The sequence below is a fragment of the Sebastes fasciatus genome, chromosome 4 (genome assembly GCF_043250625.1).
Source record: "Sebastes fasciatus isolate fSebFas1 chromosome 4, fSebFas1.pri, whole genome shotgun sequence".
Lineage (NCBI taxonomy): Eukaryota > Metazoa > Chordata > Actinopteri > Perciformes > Sebastidae > Sebastes > Sebastes fasciatus.
Window position 1 is genome coordinate 2,653,391 of NC_133798.1, and position 18,850 is coordinate 2,672,240.

The 18,850-nt window shown below is 41.6% G+C and overlaps 1 protein-coding gene across 3 annotated transcripts in view; it reads right to left on the reverse strand.

The window, feature by feature from the left end:
• LOC141766917 (UPF0606 protein KIAA1549L-like) overlaps window positions 1-11,953 on the reverse strand; it is a 183,751-nt gene extending 171,798 nt beyond the window's left edge. For all 3 annotated transcript variants that reach the window (XM_074634110.1, XM_074634109.1, XM_074634108.1), the window contains exon 1: window positions 11,402-11,953. In XM_074634110.1, coding sequence (XP_074490211.1) covers window positions 11,402-11,651 — 250 coding nt within the window. In that variant the 5' untranslated portion in view covers window positions 11,652-11,953. The remainder of the gene's footprint in view (window positions 1-11,401) is intronic.
• Window positions 11,954-18,850: the final 6,897 nt, after the last annotated feature.

Here is an 18,850-nt window from a genome sequence, read left to right on the forward strand (position 1 = left end):
ATAGCTTGGTTAGCCAGCTAGTGTTGGTGACGTATATTGTGCGAGACGAGAGATGTAGTTCACTGAGCGGTTAAACTAAATGTTACTACGACAAACTGAGACTTTCTGGACTTGCAAAATGATCTTTTAAATTGACAAACATCAGATGTGTGATTCATGACGCAATTCAAACAGGACCATATAAATATTTGTCTCTCTCCGTTGACAGCTTTTTCCAAAAAAAGGTCCCATGGGGTCCACTGGAAGGGACCTCGCCTCTCTATAGTAATCTCAATAAAGGACAAACACAATCCATCAAGCTCTGTATGGGAGGACATAATGTAAAACACTCAGAGCTACACAGACAACAAAGTTAATACAGAAATATAGAAATGAATAGTAGAAAAAAAGGAGTGAATATACGTATATATGGTCCTTTAAAAGATATTTATCTTCAAACTTGGGGATTCTTAAGAGAATCAAATTGTTCTTTCTGTTCAGACATTTCTCTAATTCTTAGACTAAAAAAGATTATTTCAAAAGATGTATCATCTCAAAGGCTTAATGGTATTATTTACTCCTGTGCTTTTCCTACTATGATGTGACAAAATGTCTTCTGTGGAAAAAGGCCCCCCACACACACACACACACACACACACACACACACACACACACACACAATGCACCAGAGTCATAGAGATGTCAGTCAGACAATTTACAGTCAATCTTTACACAGTTATGAGTCCTGTAATATTGCACTATATTTACTGTCCACCATCTTGGTTAAGCCTCGAAGTGAATTTAAGTGAAATTTACACTTTATATAGAGCTCACAAAAATTCCTACAACGGAACGAAAAACGTTGTTTCCATGACACACGCACGGCTTTCTGCTAACAAACCCACAATGCCATGCGATGCATTTTGTAGACCTGTGTAACTTCTCTTTAGCACACAAGCTAGCTAAAAGGATTGGGTATCTCAAACCTCTGCAAATAAATCAAGACTACCAGTATTACTAGATGAGTATTATCTCACTAGTAGGTGAGAAATGATATTTCTTTGTGTGAATCGACCCCTTAAGGAGTATCAATTTCCTCTTTTCCCTTATTACAACACAATGCAGAGGTTCATTGGTCAACACACAGAGTAATTAAAACGCGGCACCTTTCTTGCATTGCCCAGCATCTGGAGGGATGCACGGCACACAGATGTCTCTATAGTTTACTGCAGGAAGCTAAATACCTGCACACCTCTGCATGTACAACTCCATGCTGTCGATTCCCCTGTAGACACATTGAGGCGTGCACACTTTACAAACTGCATTGCATGTGACTAAACAGACTCGTGGGCACACACATGAATGAGCTTTGAGCATGAGAAGTGTTCTCATGTAAAAAAAAAAAAATGCTTTTGTACATCAAAGTGCTTCTCACGTGAAAATAATGAACGTTCCAAAAAACACGCCGGGCGAGGAAACATGCAACCTCTCACAGCCCCCGCAGATTAGAAAAACACAAAGTGTGGCTAATTGGGATTATAAAAATCAATTTATCCAAGAGAGCTTCTGCCTACCCGTATGAGCTGTAACAGGGCCCTGCCATGCATAATGTATTTAATGTACAAGCTGGGGGAATATTTACGATCTGCATATGAAACCTCTCTCTCCCCCTCTCCGAATCTGAGTCTCTCTCGATGTTCCTCAGTCTCTACCACACTCACACACATATTCCACAAATAGAATGTTAACTCCAGAGTGCAGCAGAAGGAGCTGTTTGTGTTTCATGCCGTTATATGTGCGTGATAGAGGGTTAAAAGGCTGAGGTGTGGAACAGCTCAGATAATGTCAGAGATGTTTAGCCCGGTTAGCTTGGTCACAGTCACAAAAGACAACGAGAGCCGTAACCGAAACAGAGTTGTGTCGATCACATCCTTAGAATTCATCTTCTTTGTGTAATAAAGCTGCTTCTCTGTGTGTTTTCTGCCTGGCAACAGTGAGAGGAATGACAACGCTGCCAGCAGCATGACAGCAGGCATCATTACACAGTCTACCTGCAGTGAAGAAGAGTCTCTGAGGTACAGATGCGTCCCGTGTATTGCAAAGAGGATGGACAAAACTCCAAATATTGAGGCGTTTGGTTGAAAAATGAGAAGTATTTTGTTATGAAACGTATTTTTCAAGCAACATTGCACTATCATTAACAGGGAATATTTCATTAAATCTCCAATGCCTTCCAGTGGCAGAACATTGTCATGGTTGTGCTTTACATCTGTGTGGTAAACGCCAAACTTCCATCCCATTTCTTTCCATGCCGGTGTGAAAAGCTCCAGCAGTGCATAATCAGAGAGGCACAGAGAAGTACAGAGCGGAGTGCAGCCGAGCAGCAGAGCAATGCAAAACGAGCCACTGCTGCTTTAATACTGAGAACATGTGCTGAGATGATGCAGTGCCCCCCCCCCCCATCCCCCTCCTGCCTCTTGGACCACATGCAGGATCTTTGGCTTTGGATCACTTCCAGAATCCTCCTGTTACATGTACTGCTACACCTGATCATCTGAGCTCTTCAGATAAAGGGGAGAAAAATGGGGCAGAATGGTGACGCAGAGAAAGATAGCTGAGGTCTGAGGATGAGCAGCTGGCGTAAATTAAAGCTGCACCATGAAACTTTTATCCTTGAGGCAGTAGCGGTATTGACAGCGCTGTTCTCCTCCCTCTCTAGCCGGGTTTCTGCTCCAACTCTTGTCACTCATCTTGATGAAACGTCTGCCAACATCTAGCGTGAGGCTGAGGTAACGAGCAGTAGCTGTACAGCCTCTGTAGGTGCTGCAGCCAAAAGCAATACTTACTGTACATCCCACTGTTCTGAGAAGCCAAGTCCATGCAAATATTGAAATTTACATTAAGTGATACTGGAATGAATTATAACGCCTACTATACTATCCCTGGAAAATACTTGCTTCTAATTGATTGTGAGGTGTCTATTATGCCGGGTTCAGACTACACACAATGTTTTTGTCTGTTACGATGGTCACTGTATCAGAGTAGGCGATTTGTCATAAATTCTTGCCGTGACTTGGCCAGAAGACATGACAGACTACACGTTGGTCGCCGACCAATCATCGCTTGGCGTCTTTCGGGGCGTGCGTGGGGTCATCAGACGGAGGTGCTATGGACAGACTTCTGATTGTCTTATCTTTGAAAAAGCTTAAAAAGTGAAAGAAAAAAGGACAGTATGGGTTGTCAACCCTTCAGAGAGAAATTGAGTGATAATAACCAACACGTTTTCACTCCCAACTCGTCAAATACTTGCTTGGTCAGTGCCCCTCGCCATCAGAGACCAACACGCGGGGTACCCCTCTTGCATTACTTTTGGATGGACCAGGGACGGCGTGTCAATATACGCTCGTTACATGCATAGTGTCCTTTCAAAATAAACTTCCATTTTCACAGGAAGTTAAGTTTAGGCAACACAACCACTTAGTTATGGTTAGGAAACGGTCCTGGTTGACGTTAACTTCACTGACTAGCGACTCACGTGACTCACAGGACCGAAGATACTAACGACTCACGTGACACGTGACGACATAAGTCAAACTTTTACTTTCACACAGGACACGAACACGGTCTCCTGGTTTAATGTCTTGTGTTTGTTTGACCCATCCACCACCCTTCCCGCCCACCCTGAGCAGACACTCACGCTTTAATACTACGTCACCTGCTCCGACCGTCGAATAACACCGCGGGTGGGTTTACATTGGAGTTAGTTGAAAGCCCGGTCTGTCACATACTGTTGCTAAAGGGCGCCTACGTGCGTCGGTTTTTCCGATGCCGAGGGGCACTTAACCAAACGAGTTGGGAGAGAGAACAGGTTGTAATAACTGGTGTTTTTTAGCCAGTAGTGAAACCTAAATGGTAGCTAGCCACCACAGGGTATAACACAAAGCACACTACTGATTCTACATTTAGCGCTCCTACTGGTCAACGTCACTGACGTGACAGAACATGTCTTGGAAGGCAAAGAATATTCTGACATGGTAGTCTCTCTGTCGGGAAGCTGTTTGGCATCCACTATGACACACTACACGGGATAAAACGATCACTTTTCGCACACAATGTCCAATGACATACCCGACCTGACTGGACGCCCTACGTTTGCCAGGTTGAGTTATACTAATGAAATTAACTAAACTGAGGTTCAACCAGTAGTCATGTTTCCATTCAACTGTCAACTGCGAATTCCAAGCAAACTTTTTAAATGTCGCAAAATAAGAAATTTGAATTAGGCGCGTTTCCATCAACTGGTTTGGAGTGAATAAACTCAGCTCCAGTGTAGTTTGGTCAGAAGTTGGCGCTATAGGCTACGCATGGCTGTAATCCGCCAGTAAACAGAGTAGTAGAAGAAGAGATTGGGAACCGGAAACAAAACAGTTCGCCTTGGCCATCTAACCATCTACGGGAGAAAAATGGAGAGAGGTCTTCAGGAATTAGTTTCAATTGTTCTTTAAAATACAGCCTTATTCTTTAAATCATAGACTGCCTTGAGTTAGAATAACATGATGACTTTTAGGTTGTTACTTTTTGTTTTGTTTTCATTAGTACTGTAGTTTTGTGACCAGCTTGCCTTAACCAAACTTGCCGCAGCACTATGCTTTTCTTTCCAATGTTTGGTGACATAACCTTCATAACACATTTTAAGAGACATGCTTTGACACAAAATAAATTCAGCAGAAGTGAACTGTGGCTTCAGGAACCTTTTGGATTGAATCTCAGAGATGTTATTTACTTCAGCGTTGAAGAGGACACGGCAGAGCACGCTGCCATTCATTCAATTTGTCCGGGTTTCTAAACCGATGAACGGAGCGATCGCGTGTGAGCGAGTATCCTTATGAAGCCAAGTAGCTGACATCAAACAAAGCATGCTTCTCGTCCGTCACCCATCATCAAAGCTTCCATCACACCTGACATCTCCGTGCATTAAACACAAGCTCAGTGCTGAAGTGAACCTTGTGTGATTCATCACAACTAGGAGTTAAATACTAAAAATGTACATAATGCATAATCCTTTCACATTTAGAAAAGCTATGCAAAGATAAATATTTATAGATTTTATCCTTCTGATAATCCAATGCAACCCCAGATTTAGTATGAGTCATTGTGTTTCCAAATCAGCTTTAACAGTGTAAAAGCTCTGCATATCCGCCTCTCATCAAGTTCACTGTGTGTGACTGTAAGGATATGGAGCAGCAGCACGCATAAAACACCATCTCAATGCCCATCTTTATTTTGAGCTGGAATTGTATCGACCCTGCAATCACATTTAAATTCAACCTCAGTAAGCGTCTGATGGGACTGATTACCCACTCTCTTTCCTGCTTTCTTCTTCTCTTGTACAGGCAGGTAACTCAACAGCTGCTGCTTCTTTTCTGACTAGATGCAAGAAACATTTTTCTCTGGTACTCTGGAGTGACAGTAAACTTTTAATCAGTTTCACAGAGCGCCGACTCTCAGAGCTCAGCCGACTCCTTCGCTCTCAGAAACCACAGGAGACGGAGAGGAACCAGGCCATATACCGCTTCTAATCGGCACAATCGATCACTTTAACTGATGACAGCAGATTAATGATGATCAGCAAAGGATTTATCAGTGACTTTGAGGCCAGCCATTCAATTCCTCGCTGTTATTAGACTCTAGGGGTTTGTCTGATACCACTATTTAAAGGCCCTGACACACCAGGTCGACGGTTGGCTGTTGGACAGTTTGGGGCTGTCAACGAGCGTCTGTCGGCCTAGTGTTTGATTGGCTGTTCAGCTTAAATGAATCGGTGCACGAGAAGAGAAACGGAAGTGAGGAAAGCAACGACTAGAGTCAAGAGGGCACAAACACACACGTTTTTCATCTTCATCTCATCTGATCATTTCAATACACGGATATTTTCACAACGACATGGTCATCTGGTATGAAGCTAAGTGGTGAGCGAGAGTGGTATAAAAATCGGCAAACACCACTTTGTTTCATGTACGTATCAAAACAGCAGCTTTTACAGTATATCCGCCATCCTCGGTCTTCCGGTTTCCCTTTTTGAATGACGAATACAGACTACCGCCACCTGCTGGTGTAGAGAGTTATTTCATCTCACGCAGGTGCAGCATGTACGTTGTAGTTGGCCGTCGGTTATAGTCTTGGCAGTGTGTTCAAATGCAACTTGTCGGCAAAGACAAAGGTGACGTGAGGCAGAACACACAGAAGCACATGATTTTTTGATTACCTGTCTCATGTACTACTGTCAGGATATTGTGACCGTTTTATAAAAACTAACTTTTTTGAATGGTATTTGCTCCATTTCTACCCACTGCTACTTTAATCTATTAGTTGTTTGGTCTATAAAATATCAGAAAATGGGGAAAATGTCAATCAGTGTTTCCCAAAGCCCAAGATGATGTCCGAACATGTCTGTTTTATCCACAACTCAAAGATATTCAGTTTACTGTCACAGAGAAGAAAAGAAACCAGAAAATAATCACATTTAAGAAGCTGGAATCAAAAAAAAGATATATAATATATAAAAAGTTTTTTTTTTTCTCAAAAAAAATAATAATAATGTATCTTATTTTTGTACAAACACTACCGGTATGTTGTGTTTGTAGACTATTTAGATATAAACAGAAAAGCTGGCTCACTTGTTATTCCCTTTTGTTACAGATTTATGGGAGGAAAGATATGAAAAGAAAAGACAATCTACCATCTTACCACATGCTCTTGTTCATTTTGAACAAATGAGTTCCTGGCTGCAGCCCAATCTTTTATTCTTCCTGTATTCCCCAGAGCCCTCTGGACAGCTCTGCTATCTAAATTAAGGCAAGAAATGCCGTCATGCTACCAGTTCAACTTGAAGTGTTTGTAAAAGATGTCGAGTATAGAAAGAGGTGGGAAAAGGGTCACATTACGCGGATGATGTTTAAGTCTAAGAAAACAACAGCAGTGTGTGTGAGTGACTCAGAGATGACCAGGAAGTCGGATGTTTAGCAGCTTTGAGTTCAGTTCAAACCCACAAATCTAGCCGTGCGTTCAGAGAGTGTTTTATCTCCACTTGTGTGTCATCTGACGCTGATTATTAGGCAACAGACTCGAACCTGGCACTTACTCAGATGTTATTTCAATCCCTGACTGACAAACACAGACACACAGTGAGAAAAGTACTAGCTGCAGATCTGTTCCCATGGTAACACGGACCAATAGATCTCAGCTATTGACTGAGGATGAAGATCTCTGTAGGCCTAGTAAAAAAACACCTACACACACACACACACACACACACACACACACACACAAACACTGTATGTGCCGGCAGACACCAATGCTCACACACACATAAATCACACACAGCGGCTAGGCATCAGCCTCCGAAACATCCCTTTTTTGTTATAAATGGAGATGGAGAATACAAAAATACAATAGAAAGGTTTTCTCTCTAAAAGACCTGAAACAGCTGAATGCTTGAGTAACCAGGTAACAGAGAGAAGTCAAATCTCCCCAAGCCATGCTATGGAAAAGCTCGCTCTTAAGTGGCACAGCAGCATGATATAAAAGAGGATATGTTGTGTGTGTGAGTGGGAGGTTTGCTCAGATTTAACTGGGGGAGGCTGGGCAGATAAACTGTCTTTTTCCAAATAAGTTGGCAATCTTCTCCTTATTCTGTTGCTCTGCTTTCATTCTCAAATCTGCACTTGATAACGGGGTACGCATTGAATACATTTGTGCTTATCATAGGGGCGCAGTCCATTTCTTTATTACCCTCAAATGACACCCTGTGTAGTGGTGGTAGGGGTGGAGCGGTTCACAATATTCACGGTTGGGTTCATATCACGGTGTCGGGGTCGCGGTTTTCGGTTCGGTTCGGTACATTTCTGTTACAGCGAGGAGGTCGTGTTCTGATTTCAACATGCTTTTCATTTATTTGGCAAAAATGAGTTCACAAATGTTTGCCTTAACAAAAGTATGGCTTCCATAAGGAACATCAACACTTCTTCATTGTCAAATCTCAACTGAAAGAATAGGTCTTCTACAGTCATTAGTGCAAACAAGAAATGCAGCTTTGATATTTTCATATAAATATGATGTAATTATAGACTAAGGCCATCAACATAAATTGAAGCATAAGCTCAACCAGAACTATACTAAAAAAAAAAAAAAAAACAGTATAACATATCAATTCCCTGATTATCAGCTCTTAATTGAAAGATTAGTTTTTCCTCTCAAAAAGTGCAGTATTTGGAGGAATACGGTTGGATTTCTGTACCACTGTGTCTGTTTTTTGCTTAAGTGTATAGCGCGGCTCAAGTAACGTTACGTTAATCATATGCTGAAATCCAGCGTCCTCCACGACTGCATAAGGCTGGAGGCTTGTTATTTTATAACAATAGAGACTCACGGCAGTTCGTGAAATAGTCCCAAAATTGAATATATTAGATTCATGTACATAGACAAAAATGTCCCTTTTTTTCATGACGCTCAGCACTAGCATATTTTTGTATTTCTTCCAGCAACACGTGTGAATTTCCTCTCCAGTCTTTTCAAAATAAAACTTAGTTAGGTTTAGGAATAGATCGACTTGGTTAGGTTTAAGCAACAAAACTATTTAGTTAGATTTTGGAAAAAATTGCGGTTTGGGTTTAAATAACACCAGAAGTGGCGTAGCTTAAGTAGGGACGTTACGTGACAAATAAATCAACTTTGATTTGTGGTTTCACATGGGTCATGAACACCGGTCTCCTGGGGGAAAGTCCTGTGTTTTTTGGCAGGATTCATTGGCACCAAATTCTGTTTGCCTAAGAAGGTATTTGTTTGTAGTCCAAAAAAGCAAATTATTTCTATGCATAAAAGAGCAATCTCCTTCAGTTAATATCAGTGCTGCTATGGGATTTTCAAATATCTCCCATGAATAGATTTGAAGCTACATTTAATAGTGAGGAGTTTTTTTACGAAGACCTTTATGAAGTCACTCAGGTGCAAACACCTGAGGGTTACTTTCAGGTCACATACAATATAATCATAGCAAACATGACATGAAGCATATGAAATGTGATGCTGACCTAATGTATGTTAGGGTAAAACAAAAGAACAAAGCTTTTATCTTTTTCTCTTTTGGGGTTTTTTGGTTTGGGTAGCGGTTGACTTAGCTTTTTTTGTATTTGTGTATAATTTGTATGGTGACAGCTATAGGCACACTTGTTATGTTTTTGAGTTGTTTTGGTCTTATTGGATCATTATAATTGGGAAAAGTGAATAGATATTTTAAACTTCCGCAGCAACATGTCTCACACTGAAAATCTTCCACAGTTGTCTGTGAAATGTCCTGAGTAAAACTCAGTCATTATTCCTGGACAGAGACAAGACATTTGACATTTAAGTTTTTCAAATGTCATCTTCAGTGCTGCCGGCACCGACATTGAAATTCCGTTCACCTCCCGCGTGAGTTGGCATCACAAGTCTTGAGGGGCAAATATCTCCAAACCTCTGCAAATAAAAGTAAACTTCAAACTATCCATATGGCTACCAAAAGGGTGCAATGAAAAATATCTTTCTTTCCACCTCCTGGCTTGAGCAATTGGATTCCTGATGAATCTCGGATGCATTTACATCTCCATTTTGTGGATGTCTGCTTCTTGTAAAGAACGTTTTATCGCTTTGGGTGTATATTTATGTCAGTTGCATCTAAACTTGACTCTCCTTGATAATTTGTTTTCAAGAATGTGTCAAAAATCAACGCAAACTTGATTACGTGCAGTAATGGCCTCCTCCAAAGTTTAACCAACTCAAAATGGTTGTAGTGGACATTTATGCAGCCAGAATGCTCTTTACTGTAAGCACCTTCCAGTGCTTTAAAACATTAAATTAGGGCTGTCAAAGTTAACGCAAATTTGTTTTTAACGCCACTAATTTCTTTAACACATTAACGCAACTTGAAATGTTTAGGTTGTAACCATGTCATACTAGCTTGTAGCGAAGGAGGCTAAATAGCGCTCCAAACTTACGCTAAATTTTGGCGTAACCTCTGACCTCCAGATATGTGAATGTAAATGGGTTCTATGGGTACCCACGAGTCTCCCCTTTACAGACATGCCCACTTTATGATAATCACATGCAGTTTGGGGCAAGTCATAGTCAAGTCAGCACACTGACACACTGACAGCTGTTGTTGCCTGTTGGGCTGCAGTTTGTCATGTTATGATTGGAGCATATTGTTTTATGCTAAATGCAGTACCTGTGAGGGTTTCTGGACAATATGTCATTGTTTTGTGTTGTTAATTGATTTACAATAATAAATATATACATACATTTGCATAAAGCAGCATATTTGTTCACTCCCATGTTGATAAGAGGATTAAATACTTGACAAATCTCCCTTTAAGGGACATTTAGAACAGATAAAAAATGTGCGATTAATTAATTTGTGATTAATCTCGATTAACTATGGACAATCAAGTGATTAATGTGATTAAATATTTTAATCAATTGACAGCCCTACATTAAATACATTCCTTTGATGAAACCTCTCCGGGAATCAAAGAGGTTATAATCAACATAACAGCAAACATAAAGTCAAAAGAGATATCAAAAAGAGAAATTGCCTTTTGTTGTCAATATTATTTAAAAATGATAATGAAACCTGGCTGTTTACTGAAGTGTAAGAATGTCCTGTCCTCTTTAAGAGCTGTAGTCAAAGCAACATGACTGGAACGTCTTAGCTGCTATTTATATGTTTTCCTGGGATGGCTGAAGACACGGAGATCATACATTATTCATCTGTGCGAATATGAAACGTCCCCTATGGATCTTGTTCGAGGTTGAAGACCTCGGGGCTCAATGCTCCATGAATGAATGAAAAGTTCCCTCCTTTAATGCAAAGAAACGGTGAGCCGCGGTGAGCGCGCTGTGGCGGCGCGGCGCGGCGCAGTGCAGCGGTGCGGTGCGGTGCGGTGCGGTCCGCCGTGCGCTCCGGCTGAGTGTTTTGGGATTTTGGGAATGTGACATCGGTTAGGGCCTGTGTGCTGCTACACCGATTATTTAAATACAACATAGACTTATATAAAGTGCAGTCAGAACACCAATCCCTTCACTAGAACAGCACCAGACGCATCACAATGACATATTAATATCCATATCTTATCTTATAGCCAGACAACACAGCAGTTAGTGGTCATAACTTCCATCAAACAGAGACTGATGAAATGTTCCACTCCTCAGTCATCCTCTCCTAAACTGCCTCATAAAGAACTGCATTAATAATGTGATAAATCAAGCCAGCATAGCAGAGAGCAGATCCAGCGCCCCTCAGTCATGTTTATGGTTTATTTGTAGTATTATAGGGAATAAATGAACCACTCTTACAGGTTGTATAACAAACACAGCATCAGTGTCTTACCGTCAGCGGCCAAGGAGCTCTGCAGCATCAGCATCAGCACCGCTCCGACGGTCACACACCACCGGGCCAGCATCCCATCCAGCAGCCGCCTCCTCCTCCCGGTCCTCGGCGAGCAGATGGACACCATGCCCGCATCGAGGATCCATGCTGCCGGAGAGGAACAATGGGGATCTCCTATATTATCTACCCCTCCGACCCCGGGGCCGCCGCTGCTGCCGCTGCCGGAGAGGAGCGCATGTTTTGGAGCCATTGGTCAACCAATTAATCCTGAATGGAAAACATCTAACAGCGCTGCTGCGGTGAAAGGCATCCGATCAACGCGCCCCCGGTGCGGACAAGCGGAGCTCCGCTCTCCATCAGCCTGCTGGAGGCTGTGGAGGCTGATGGAGGCTGATGGAGGCTGCTGGATCGATGAGGAAACAAAGAGTTTGTTATTTCTCCTTCGCGCGTCTCGCTGTGTCCGTCTGTGTGTGTGCGCGCTGTGTGTGAAGTCTGATGTCCCTACTGCGCCCGCAGCGCGCTGCTCTCCATCTCTGCCTCTCTGCTGGCAGCTGCATCAACGCACTGATACAATACCGGAAACAGCTTGTGCTGCCTTCAAAATAAAAACCTTCAATTTGTCTGGGAGTGCATTTGGCAGGGAGTGGGTTAAAGTGTCACTTCACTGCTCAGCTCACAGTTAAAGACAGGGTCAGTAATCTGGAGAAACTCACAAGAGGACACTAGATTTATAAAACAAATATCCAACCCAAAAACTTAGCGGAGTGTTGCCAACTCTTTTCCGATGAGAGTAGCTAGCAGCTAATGCTGCTAACTGAGATGAGAGTAGCTAGCAGCTAATGCTGCTAACTGAGATGAGAGTAGCTAGCAGCTAATGCTGCTAGCTACTCTCATGGGAGTAGCGGCATGCTAACTAGCTCCAGAAGTCGCTAAATCTAGAGAGAAAGTCGCCAAATCTGCAACATTGACAGTCCGTCGCTTCAGGCCTCCCTCCAATGCCAGTCCCCCACAATTATCACTATGAACATAAACATATCATAATTAACATAAACAACGAACATGGCTATTATTAGTACTCACAGCTGTCCAGTGAGGCACAGTGAGTGCAGGGCAGAGTGCATACAGGCAGGTAGGTAGGTAGCCCGTCCAATCATTACATTCAGGTCAAATCATATTGGATTTTCTCTTCCCTTTTTGTTTTTGTCAGAGCATCTGATTGATTGATTGCTGTCAGGGTGTAATGAGAATTTCAACTAATATACAAAAACTCTCAAATCTTTCCCAACCCTACCTTTAAAGCCCCCCTCTAGTGCATTTTGACATTTCAATGGTATTTCATATTTATTTGAGTCATTTCCTGACTGAGTTGATTAGCCACACTATTTGCCAATTTTCTTTTTGACAAATAACTTACTTTAGTGCTCAAAGTTCAAAAAAATAAATAAAAGAAGAAGGTTGTTGTTAAAATGTGAATATGACGTATGACTATAGTAAAAGCTGCAAGTCATACTTCATCCTCCAAGGTTGCGCAGGCACATTTGTGCAACGGTAAAGCGATATGTAAGGGGTAATGTAGAGACTCCCCGACAGGGCGATGCTGCACTCCGACGTGCAGCGGGGGGGGGGGGGGGGGGGGGGGGGGGGATTTTCTTCACTCACCAGCCAAACATCTATTGAGTGGCTGGTAGATTTTGGAATCCACAAAGTTTATTTCCAACACGGTCTACAAGCCAAATGCCAACTACACAATGATCCAGACAGAGATACGCTAGCTAATGTTGTAATGCTAACAAAACCTTTTTGCTGGGGAACCTCTAGAACCCCCTCTAGGACCCCCTCTAGAACCCCCTCTAGGACCTGGACCCCACTTTGAGAACCACTGGGCTGGAGCTCTAGCTAACTTGACGGGTAGGAGCAGCCTGCGCTGTGTGTTTGGTGTCATTATGGTGAAAATGACAGGAACAGACTGGTCATAACTACACCACCTCTAAAAACGGAGACAAGGGGTGAAACAGCTCACTTGTGTATTTCTTTCCTCTTTAATGGAGCGTAGCAGGAAGCACGCTGCACCACTAAAGGACCCAAAGATCCACAGAGTGACGTCAGCGCTGCTCTGATGTGATGTGATGTGTTGTGTTCTGGTTCTGGCAGCTCTGAGGTGAGCGGGAGGCAGGCAGCCCCTGGTGGCCCCTGGTGGGAGCTGAGGGCAGAGTCATACTGCCTGTACACAGTCACAGCCTCACTGGGGAAATACACTCATCATTAGACCGGTTCCCAGTGAGTCCAATTTACTGTAAAAAGAAATAACGATGAAATCATTATTTAGCAGCTGAAACACTCCCTAGGCTCCTACATGTGTAAACACTGTTATGTCATCAGAATGCATTAGTCTAAACCTGCACAGAGGGAGGTCTATGAGAAGGTTTCTGAATGGCTTGTTTGCAAAAATCACAAATTACAAAAAAAAATGTACCAACTTTTGCTGATATTCACCAAATGCCGATATTTGTTAATTTGATGATACCGAGACCTTTCAAACACTTGTAAGTAGTCTTTGTTGTAGTTGCAGTTCTTTTTCTCTGTGGTAGTTTCCATCATATTTGGCCTAAATCTGCATGTTTTGTGAGTTTGCGGTGACTTGATGATTGTTGCCTGTTGTCCTGGGGGCTGGTGACAGACGATATTGCAGATGAAGAAGCGTGATGCGGGGAGGTCCTGGGCCGGCGTGGTTACACGTGGTCTGTGCTTGTGAGGGCAGTTGGATGTACTGTACTGCCAAATTGTCAGAAAGGACCCTGGAGACAGCTTATGGTAGTGAAATGAGCATTCAATTCACAGGCAACGGCTCTGGTGGACATTCCCGCAGTCAGCATGCCAATAGCACGCTCCCTCAAAACCGACCTGACCTACTTGACTGTATTTCAGAGGCTGTAGCAGGTTCAGTTTTAGAGCTAGAGTGAAGTTACAGATCATATGAAACTGGACAACCTAATGAATCCATTGGTACCATTCCATGCTAGCTTGTCGGGAAGGAGGATAAATAAGGCTTCAAAGTTAGGCTACATTTTGGCGAGGAATAACTTTCATGGCCATTTTCAAAGGGGTACCTTGACCTCTGACCTCAAGATATGTGAATGTAAATGGGTTCTATGGGTACCCACGAATCTCCCCTTTACAGACATGCACACTTTATGATAATCACATGCAGTTTTTTTGCATGCAGTATAAATGTATAATTTTCGCCCATTCTAAAAATGGTGTGTTTGAATATTTCTACATACTGGGGTCCATAAACAGTCTCCAAATTACATAAACTGGGTCTCACTGTACATCTGAGACTCTTGTGGATCCAATGAGCCCAACTGTATTCATGTGTGATGACAGCCTCATGAAACTTTACAGCCACAAACTAGAGACCTAGAGCATTCAGAGGATGGATGGATCAAACTAGAGACCTAGAGCATTCAGAGGATGGATGGATCAAACTAGAGACCTAGAGCATTCAGAGGATGGATGGATCAAACTAGAGACCTAGAGCATTCAGAGGATGGATGGATCAGACTAGAGACCTAGAGCATTCAGAGGATGGATGGATCAAACTAGAGACCTAGAGCATTCAGAGGATGGATGGATCAGACAAGAGACCTAGAGCATTCAGAGGATGGATGGATCAGACTAGAGACCTAGAGCATTCAGAGGATGGATGGATCAGACAAGAGACCTAGAGCATTCAGAGGATGGATGGATCAAACTAGAGACCTAGAGCATTCAGAGGATGGATGGCTTTCCTAGCTAGATTGACAATGAGGGGGTTTCTGAGCAGTTTACACAACACAAGTGCTCGCCATCCAATCGCCGAAAAATGCAATTCCTGCAGAAATCTCCAAATGTCAAAAGTTTTTGATACGAAATCAAAACATGGCTTTTTCTATGGTGTTCCTCAAGGTCTTGGTGTCTTAATGTGGTATTTCAGAGGGATTATTGATCATTTTTATCAATTCTCAAGAGGTAACATTTTTTTAAATTTAGCACCATCTGTGTAATAAATGCTATCAACCCCAAAATTGCTGAAACATTTCAGCATTTATTTTAATTAATTAATGCATTTTATTTCTGATTTATGACTAGAACAACTTGACACTCAGTGCTGAGCTGCATCTCAAATTAATCTTCATGTTCCCAGCTTTCAGATGATGTACACCACTTTTATGTGACATCTACTGTTGACCTGCTATCTCCCCCTATAGACCTCTTGTACCCCCCTAAAAAAAGACAAAAACGGGTCTATTGTGGGTCTCAGATGGTTGACCTATGACCTATTCAGACACTTTACAATGTTTAATGTATACATTGTTATTTTCATCGTTATTTTCCTGCATTTGGTTTACAAACTCAGGTCAATTGCAATTTATATTTATTGTCTTTCAACGGTTAATAATGAAATGATGTTTATAGAAAGAGTAAAAAACAACTATTTATATGTCACGCTGTATTCTTGTCTTCAACCCCGTTACCATCTTCAACCCTGTTATTCTCATCCCCATCACACCTACAGTTTTATTAATTATCTTTTTAAGTTTATGAAAAACTAATTTAATATTTGTTGAACTCTGTTGAACTCACATCTTTGATAAAAAACAATAATGAGATTGCTGTCATAAAAAGTGCCCATTTCAGGCTTTACTATAGCAAAAGTGTGAGATTTTATGTAATTCTTATATTTGTAATTATGGAATTAGTGTGGGGGGACATCTGATTAATAGGAAAATGTTGATTTCATTATATACAAAATAATACATTTTATGATCGTATTCAGACAGCTTCCATAGTGTCCATAAAATAGGTTACATATGTCCTTAATGTTGTGGGGTGTTCAGAAAAGTAATACATTTTGGTCAAAAATCTAAAAATGTCAAAATGTAAAGGAAAGCAGCAGGATTCAGAGTCTCTTGAGGAGTGTTAGCTGAGCTGCACTCTCGCTCAGTAAGAATTGACAGTACGGAAATGTTCTCACATTGGGTTTACTTACTACATTGAAAATGGTGTTCCTGGCTGTTAACACAAAAGATTCTAGCAGATGTATCACAGATTTTTAGACGTGGTCCCTGCTCTTTATGAAAAGTGTTTTTATATACAGACAATGACAAGGTGGGCGCATGTTGCTCTGGTTCATTTGAGAAGGCCTGACCAATGCCTACTTGGTGTTCTTCCCTCTAATACCAGCACTGCCTCGACTAGCCAGTGACCTCTACTGGCTTGTCAGGGTATTGATCACCACTCTCTCAAAAGGAGCACTGGTTGTTGTGAACTCCACATCCCATAATCCCTTTGCCCTTTTAAATCAAAGCCCAGTGTTGAATAAACATGTTCAATAGCAAAAGCCATCCTATAATCTTTCCAATGCAGATCGTTTTGTATAATCTATCTGAAGGCTAAATGTAAAAGTGCTTGATCTTAGTCCCAGAGATAAATGGAAAATGAAATGGAAGGGGGACCTTCCTCTTCCTCCTCCTCCCCCTCCACATCCTCCTCCTCATCATCATCATCATCATCATCAGTTTTGTTAGAGGAGTTTGGAGTTGTTTCAGGCTTTTGTTAAAAAAGTAAGCTAGAACATTTTTTACATATACATCTCTTAAAGGTCCCATATCGTGCTCATTTTCAGGTTCATACTTGTATTTTGTGATTCTATTAGAACATGTTTACATGCTGTTATGTTAAAAAAAACAACTTTATTTTCCTCATACTGTCTGTCTGAATATACCTGTATTCACCCTCTTACTGAAACACTCCGTTTTAGCTAATTTCAACGGAATTGCGTTGCTATGCAACAGTTTGGGTCCATGTTTACTTCCTGTCAGCTGATGTTATTTACATACACTGCAACAGGAAATAAACTGGAACACATTTAGAATGTTTAAAACCATGTAATAATCTGAATATTGTATATTTGTGACATCACAAATGGACAGAAATCCTGGCGGCTTGTTTCAAATGCACAATTTCTGAATACGGGCTGTGCGTGTTTCTCCATATATTGAACGTTTTGATAGTTTAACAGTATTTTTTATAGCACTTAAACCTGTTATATAATGTAAAAGACATGACAATTTCACTTTTTACAATATATCGCCTTTAAGAAGAGCTTCTCTGGTGCCTTCTCAAGTGATGGTCAGGGACTTCAGCAGCTTCACACACAGAACAGTGAGGACGTGAACCAACGATTACATACACATGTACACTTTGTGCTCCCTCATGATTGTAACATAAGCTTCCATGGTGTAATGATAACAGATGTCTGTGCCCGTATACTCTCCTGTCTCTCTGTGCAGACTCTTCGCTTTGCCACCGAGCCCAAGACTGACTGACTGACTGTCTGCTCATGCTGAGGAATGAACACTGGAAGAGAGAGCGGAGCATCCTGGCCCCGTCGTTCAGTGCTGCCGAGATGGAAGAGGTGGGATGTGGATGTACTCATTGAGCAGGCCCCAATTAGAATCAAACGATATTTACGACAAAGAGTGATATTTAGTGGTCTTAAAACTTGCCAATTAGAAAAGCAGATCATAAATGTGTGCAAGATGCAGCTCACAGATATCCGAGGGAGCATTTGTTTTGTCTAATAAGTTACTGTCTGTCACAGAGGGAGGGTATGAAGTGTGGAGGACACACAGCTGTAACCAACTGTATTGTAAAATATTGAAATTCTTTACTTCATGTTTGTTTTTTAGGTCATATTTGATCGTGTATAATGTATAAAATGAAACTTACTTAAGCTCCAATTGTGTGTAACTATTGAGGAGTGTTGTGTGGTGGCCTGGTACTGCTGATAAACACGTCTAATGGATTTATGGTGGCGCTGCGCTGCTGCTTTCAACTTTAGTAAATATCACATCTGCACCATTCTGGAGACAGCGTCTCAGTCCAGGTGCAAGGAACGGAGAGGACGTGAAGGACTCCTTTGTTGAAATAGGGGACGTTTCCAAGGCGTGTTGAGTTCATGGTCCATTTGTTAAGTCCAAATTCTCTTTTCTGTCAAAACATAATTTTGACTTTTGGAGGGTCTGTCATGAAGTTTGTTCTTGTCTTCATTTATAACTGAAAATATTGAAGCTTGTTTTCTTTAAATTTAAAATTGAATGGACACATTTTATTTGCCTTCATGACAACTGTTCAGTCACACTCTATAAATACTTTTTAAATTCAGCCGGGAGTAACTTAGACTATCCGTCCCCACAGTGTTTACTGCATGTCTGCTTCCAAAATGAATCACATGTTATTTCCATTTTCAGGCAGTTACTGTACATCCATTCAGTATGTGCATTGATTAGTATTTTGATCTACAAAGACTTTTTGTGTGCGTTATATGTTTGTGTTTTCCTCATTTTTTTAGGCATTTCTGGACCAATTGTTTCAGGTTTCGCGTGTGTCTTCCTTTTCCCAGAAAGT